The 7,500-nt window shown below is 40.9% G+C and overlaps 1 protein-coding gene across 2 annotated transcripts in view; it reads right to left on the bottom strand.

Annotated features, from left to right (window-relative positions):
- LOC113639216 (neuronal acetylcholine receptor subunit alpha-7) overlaps nucleotides 1–7,500 on the bottom strand; it is a 21,471-nt gene that overhangs the window by 6,150 nt on the left and 7,821 nt on the right. Inside the window, exons 4-7 of one of the 2 annotated variants that reach the window (XM_027140954.2) lie at nucleotides 6,807–6,916; nucleotides 5,512–5,591; nucleotides 3,962–4,129; nucleotides 2,272–2,466 (exon numbers count right to left, since the gene is read on the bottom strand). In XM_027140954.2, the coding sequence (XP_026996755.1) occupies nucleotides 2,272–2,466; nucleotides 3,962–4,129; nucleotides 5,512–5,591; nucleotides 6,807–6,916 (553 nt within the window). The remainder of the gene's footprint in view (nucleotides 1–2,271; nucleotides 2,467–3,961; nucleotides 4,130–5,511; nucleotides 5,592–6,806; nucleotides 6,917–7,500) is intronic. The other variant, XM_047820201.1, reaches the window with a different exon arrangement.

Genomic DNA, 7,500 nt, shown 5'->3' with positions numbered 1-7,500 from the left:
TTTGAGTCTGGTTCCTCTCGAGGGTTCTTCATCTTCCATCTGAGGGAGTTTTTCCTCACCTCAGTCACCTCAGGCTTGTTCATTACAGATAAATACAAACACATTTAAATCTATCTAATATTAACCTTGAACTTTTTTGTTTCTTATGTTCTGTAAAGCTGCTCATTTGCCATGTTCCAAAATACTAGACTTTTAATTTGCCTTCTCAAACACACCACACACTCTGTGACAAGAAATTACGATTCTGTCTCCACATTGTCGTCATCAGACATTTGTCCATCCGTAAGTTCTAACTGTTCTAAGGAAACAAATAAACGGATTTATTTGAGTCGTTGCAGTACAAAGCTAAATTAAATTCGGACCGATTTATTTATTTATTTATTTTATAACTAAAGCCTTATCATAATTACATCCACACTGAGCTGCAGGTTTATTAGTTACACCGTCATAGCTTCACACAAATTGTAGATATGACACATGATGTTCGTAAGTATTCGGTTCGGCGTTATAATGGGGAAACCTAATGAACCGGATGTGGCGTAATCTTCAGCGTGAGGTGTGTGAGGTGCCAGCTGTATAACTGGCATTTTGGGAATTTTATACACGACTGATTCGAAGGTAAAAACAGTGTGACACAAAAACCAAACAGGAAAAACTCCAGTCCAGCGAATGAAAAAACTTTGACGTATAGTTTTACGTACGAATTTAGCATCTGTGTGCAGAATATCTCCGAATGCCATACTGTACTTGTCAGACTTGATCTGGAAATGGCTAGAGCTAAGACCATGTTAGGTGCTGAGAACGTTTTCCAGTACCATCAGAACCGGTTGGCTGAGGAGCATACAAAAAAAAATCAGATAAGACCAATTTAACTTTCCTTTGTATCATGCTGTAGGAATGATCAGGACTTTAACACAAGTCCACGAGCGGGCAGAGCTTGGTGTAAATATTATGGCGTGGTCAGGGTGGTACGGTGGTGCGAGGAACGTTCTCCTGACACATATTAAGCCCCTGGTGCTCACTGAAGAACATCTGAGTAGGACCACCATCTGACTGTTTTTTAAACGACTCATGAGGTGGTTTATTTGATCCACATTCACATAGACATTAGCAGCAGGATAGTGCATAGAATCACGTCATGTTTTAGTGCCTAATGTTACCAGAAAATTTACAGAGCTATAATCTTTTCTAAATAATTTATTCAGTGGCCTTCACACACCACAGACCCTAGTGAGCCTTTGTGGGAAAGGCTGCTTTAAGCAAAACCTTTTAATTAAACATATATGCAGTATCTTCCAAAATTATTGGAACAGCAAGGCCAAGTCTTTTGTCTTTGCTATAAACTACAGACATTTCTCACTTTTGCGATCAGATAAATATGACAAAGCAGATCAGAATTTAATCTTTCATTTCTTGATATTTACACAGAGATGAGTTAAACAACTTAGACCTTCGGTTGAAGGTCAAACAATACCTGGAAATCAAAAGTATTGGAACAGTCTTGGCTCCACCTGCTACCTCTAACATCATGACTTACGGAATCGTTTAAGATTTGCCGTGCAAACCCGAGCCATGACACTACCTACTGATGAGCATGTATGTTTTGGACCGTGATCAGATCCGTTCTTCCTCCAAACCTTTTTAATCACTTTGGAAGAAGTTAATCTTGGTTCCACAGCCTTTGAGTCTCTATACTTCATTGTTCATTCCAGTCTGGCCTTCAGATTCTTACTGCTGTTGAGTGGAATGCATCTTGTATTATGGCCTCAATAGTTCTGCTCTCAAAGTCATCTTCGAATGGTAGATTGTAAGATCTTCACCCCTTCCCTGACTGATGTTTTTGACTAAATTGTTTGATGTCTGTTTGTTCGTACCCCAGTGCTTTCTTTTGCTCAGCTTCAAAATTGCTTGCATTCTCCCCAATAGACAGCTCTCTGGGGTTCATGTCGGTTCCAGGGTTCCAACCACGAGCAAACAATCAGAGCTATTAACTGTCTAAACATTCAGTCGAACAGTGTATACCTGGGCAACATGAAACACCGTTCAATTACACGTTCCATTACTTTTGATGACTTAAAAAATGGATGGGTTCTAAGGAACGTTTGAAAGCTGAAATTCTGATCTAACATCTCATATTCACCTTTGGATCTTCGACCCAAATGCCTTCCTTCTATAGCAAAATAGGATTGGCCTTGCTGCCCCAAAAGTATTGGAACAATAAGGCAAATTCGAGGGTTTTTGCTCTGCATAATGTGTCTGTGTGCATGTTACCCAAAGAGATCTTTTCCCCTGAGTCAGCAGGCAGCAGGAACACCAACAGTGCGAGGGTGGAGATGAGCACACAGGGCACGAGCAGGTTCAGGCCGTAGTAGAGCGTTCTCCTCCTCATCACCAATGTGAAGGTTATGTCAGGGTATGGCTCCTTACAGCAGTCATAAAACCTCTCGTTCCTCCGTCCAGGAACCTCTAAGATAAGATAGAACTCTTAGCATTGTAGGTATCTAATTTTAAAGATGCAAATGAACAGATGCGAGACATATTACATTATATTAATTACGTTCCCACTCACACGCTGTCCAACTAAATGAAAAATAACGTCCGAGCCTCCACAGTTACTCGTATTCTCTGCGAAATTCATCAAAGCGCACCTCAAAACATCCCAAAAACAATATAAAAGAGGAATAATCCAATTTTCTCCAGCGGATGCTTGTACCTCGACACGATTTTCAATTATAGGGGTGTTCTACGGCCCATTGACTCGGGCCACTTGTTCCTTCTTCTTCCTTAAATGCTCCCTGATTTCCCTGAAGAAATAGGGGTAATTTATCTCTTAGCTGAAGACGAAGCAGGATTTCAATCCTCATTAGCTTTCTCCAGGTCTCCTGACTGTGTAGCCATGACCAAAAAATGTTGAAAAACTAATTCATTATCAGTTTTTTTTTTTTTTTAATTTTCAGCATGCCTTTGGTGAACAGTCACTAATATGTATTTGTCAGGGATGGAGTTTAGTGACCAAACAGAACACAAAAATAAAGTGACAAGATTTCCCTTATTTTCTGATTTAAATGAATAGTTCATTCATTCATTCATTCATCCATTCATTCCCTAACGCTTATCCGAACTTCTCGGGTCACGGGGAGCCTGTGCCTATCTCAGGCGTCATCGGGCATCGAGGCAGGACACACCCTGGATGGAGTGCCAACCCATCACAGGGCACACACACACACTCTCATTCACTCACACACACACACACACACACACACACACACTACGGACAATTTTCCAGAGATGCCAATCAACCTACCATGCATGTCTTTGGACCGGGGGAGGAAACCGGAGTACCCGGAGGAAACCCCCGAGGCACGGGGAGAACATGCAAACTCCACACACACAAGGCGGAGGTGGGAATCGAACCCCCGACCCTGGAGGTGTGAGGCGAACGTGCTAACCGCTAAGCCACCGTGCCCACCTAAATGCATAGTTTTCTTCCTTTATTCCTTTAATGCCGCCGAATTCAGACGACTAAAGAAAACGATTTATTTCCAGGCCCGCTGATAGTTCTGGCTGTTTTATTCTATCGGTTTTATTATTTTCAAACCGCTCTACAGAGACCCCATCCCCAGCTGATGACCGCTGGTAACATCATAAGACATTCTGCATGCTTACGTCCAAACAATACATGGAAAATTATGTCTGTGATCTTCAGAGAGCATAAAAATAATAATAATAATAAAAAGCGCATTAGGGATGCGCTTTTAAAACAATTTTAAAACAATTTTTCTAACATGTAATTAAGGAAAAAACCTTAATTACATGTTAGAAAAATTGTTTTAAAATCAGCTCCTTAGGTACAGTATTCATCCTGGCCAGGTTTTGGCCAGGTTTCCCATCATAAACATCTTAACATCTTATAAGGATCCGAACAGCCCTTTATATACTCTATCAACCTGTATAGACCTACCCACTAGATCCCACTCTCCATTGGCTATGTAGCCTGTGATATCTGCTTCCAGCATCTGCAGATCCAGAGACCAGCCTCCATAGGTCCAAGATCCAAACTTTAAATCACACCTCTGAACATCGAAGGGAAACCAGCGCACATCGATGTAGCAGGTGCTCTTAAAAATACCTGCAAATATTTAAAAAGTCAGATTAAACCGGTTATTAGAACAACAGCACTACACAACCTTCAGAAATATCGGCACCCTTTATAACCGAACATATTGATGTGAGACGGTCACTTCGTTTTCCACACGATCTATGAATTAGTTTTTTTTTTTTTTTTCATCCATCGAAACGCTGCCTTACCGTGTAACCTTCATAGTCACCACATCTACTCTTTTACATGCATCATTGATGTAAAAGCACTGATATATTTCTACTTTCACTGCTCTGCTCTGTATATTGGGTCTAATTGGAGAGACCACCGGCATGAACCTAGACGTCTGCAGTACAGACTGTAGTGTTCTTAGATGGGAATGCAGAGAGATAAGTCGAGCTGTTTGAGCTCCAAATCTGGACCCTATTCTCGACCCTACAGCACTTTATTTTGGCACTAAATTATTACAGGGTGTTGTGGCATTATTCCCAAAGGAATCGCATGTTCTCGACCATTTCTTTAGATGCCTCTACAATATGGAAACCCTCCAGTGGTGCATTTACAATCATGGGAAATAAAAATTCATACACACATATATATACTGTATACAGTACATACACTCTCTCTGGTGTCACCCAAATGAGGATGGGTTCCCTTTTGTGTCTGGTTCCTCTCAAAGTTTCTTCCTCATACCATCTAAGTTAGTTTTTTTCTTTTAATAAAATCACCTCAGGCTTCCTCATTAGGTATAAATATAAATACATTTTAAATATAATATTTATATTTAATATATAATACATGTTCTCTACCATTTCCTGGCTAAAGCTCACTCACTCACTCATTCATTCATTTCCTACCGCTTATCCGAACTTCTCGGGTCACGGGGAGCCTGTGCCTATCTCAGGCGTCATCGGGCATCGAGGCAGGATACACCCTGGACGGAGTGCCAACCCATCACAGGGCACACACACACTCTCATTCACTCACACACTCACACACTACGGACAATTTTCCAGAGATGCCAATCAACCTACCATGCATGTCTTTGGACCGGGGGAGGAAACCGGAGTACCCGGAGGAAACCCCCGAGGCACGGGGAGAACATGCAAACTCCACACACACAAGGTGGAGGTGGGAATCGAACCCCAACCCTGGAGGTGTGAGGCGAACGTGCTAACCACTAAGCCACCGTGTCCCCCCCCTTGGCTAAAGCTGTGAGACAATTATACTAAGAATTCATTCATTTTGTAATTCAGTTTCGATTCAGTTCCCTAATACCGTATTTCTCTGCATCCTTTGATACCCCAGTACCAGACAGATCCACAATCAAACAAGTTATATGAAAAAAAGGAAAGTGTTGTTTAATACGTAGATTAAATAGAAGAGAAGTCGTGTAGTATACAGTAGTTCACCTGGGGGTAGATACTGGCAGTAGCCGGATGAGTTGACCAGGACGTTGGTATGAAAAGAGGCATCGAACCTCTCGTCAGCGCTATGAAGACACACACGTTAGTCGATGCTTAACCTATACAGTACAAACATCTTTCAGCTTTTCTGCATCATAAAGGTTTTTTTTTTTTTTTTTTTTAACTTGCCACCGGTTTAATTCATTAGTGCATAAAGTACCCCAAGCTCTGATACAGTCACTTTATCTAACACGATGCCTTTTGACACCTAAGCTGTCATTTAGAACAGCACAATTATTCAGTGTAACTCATTTGTCACTATGTCTAATCTCCCTCTATCTATTTACACCATTTCTCCTCTGGCTTCTTTTTTTTTCTGCCCATCCAGAGGCATACAGAGATGCCAGCTCCAGTTGTATTCCACTTCATGTACATTTCTTTCTTCACAGAGATGAAGCCACCACTGTGAGGATCCCAAAGCATCTAGAGATAGCTTCATGAGGTTTTCGGACATTCGAAGAGAAGAACAGCTCTTCAATGCAGAAATATAACATTCTGCATATGGTGTATCTCCATCTGTCAGCGATGTGGGGATAAACACAGACCCAAATGCAGGATAGCTAAAACAAACAGATTTATTAACTTAAACACACAAAACAGGAACAAAGACGAGACAAAAGACGACAAGGACTCCGCGGCTAAATAAACATGACAATTAAACACATAAGGAACAGGTGGAGGAATAAATAAGGGCAAGCAGACACGTGACACAGAACAAACAAAAGCTGGATCCTGACACCATCACTGAGCATTTGAAGGCTTCGGCACTGAGGAGTCGGTGTTGAATCTATAATGAACTCAGACGATGAGCTAATTTACGAGCTGCTAAGGAGCTCCTGGTTGCACAACATCAATCGACTGTATGCGACTGTAGAAAGGACATTATTTATAATAACCCTGTTCACTGTTTATAACAGTTTATAATCACACTCTCTGGTGTCACCAAAATGAGGATGGGTTCCCTATTGTGTCTGGTTTCTCTCAAAGTTTTTCCTCATAACATCTAAGGGAGTTTTTCCTTGTCACACCTTATCACCTCATTCTTGCTCATTAGGTATAAATACAAATCCATTTAAATATAAGTCTAATATTAATCCGAAAAGTTTGGATCTATATTTTATATGTTTATATGTAAAGCTGCTTTGAGACAATGTCCATTGTTAAACAGCTATACAAATAAATCAAATTGAATTTATTCATATTATTTTGGCTAGCAAACAAACAACAACTGTACATTCTACCTGTTATAGAGGAGAATGTCAGGTTTCCAGATCTGATGATCAGGAAACCTGACATTAGACACTCCAGGGTAGTCGCTCGGGTTCCACTGCAGATAATAATCCACCCAGTACTGAAGGAGAAAACAGAAAGGGTTCTAATTAAAATTGATCAGTAAATTCAGACTATAAAATAGCAAACATTTTGTCGACATTCTCTGTACACGTCGCACACTTGATTTCATTCATTACCTTGTGATTCTTCCATAGTGAGGAGGAGTGAATGATTTGGGCAGAATTCTAAATTGATGGTTAAATATGTGAGGTTTATTTTACATAAAGAGAAATCTGAGTCTCTGAGTGCTGGATTCAGAGCGGTGTAGATTAGTGCAACCTTCAGCAACCCGGTCTGATGGTTATCGTATTAAGCCTTGGGATCGTGTACAGGACGACCTCAAACACAAACGCAGTCTACAACCTCATCAGTTGTGATCGGGATGAGGGATCAGTCTAGGCAGAAGGTCTGGTCCAAGTCAATTCCTTTAATATTGTGCCTAATTACATAATGTACATCTGGTGTTCTGCTGGAGGAAAAGGTCTGGAGAAGTTCAGGTATTAGTAACAGCATAGTGAGATTAAATCTGATCATGGACCGTATTGATGGACATTAGACATCACGTGTGCTTTCCCTCTCGTGGTGCCATGTTCTCTTGGGTAA

This window comes from Tachysurus fulvidraco, chromosome 10, assembly GCF_022655615.1.
Source record: "Tachysurus fulvidraco isolate hzauxx_2018 chromosome 10, HZAU_PFXX_2.0, whole genome shotgun sequence".
Lineage (NCBI taxonomy): Eukaryota > Metazoa > Chordata > Actinopteri > Siluriformes > Bagridae > Tachysurus > Tachysurus fulvidraco.
This window is presented reverse-complemented; position numbering and strand designations above follow the sequence as displayed.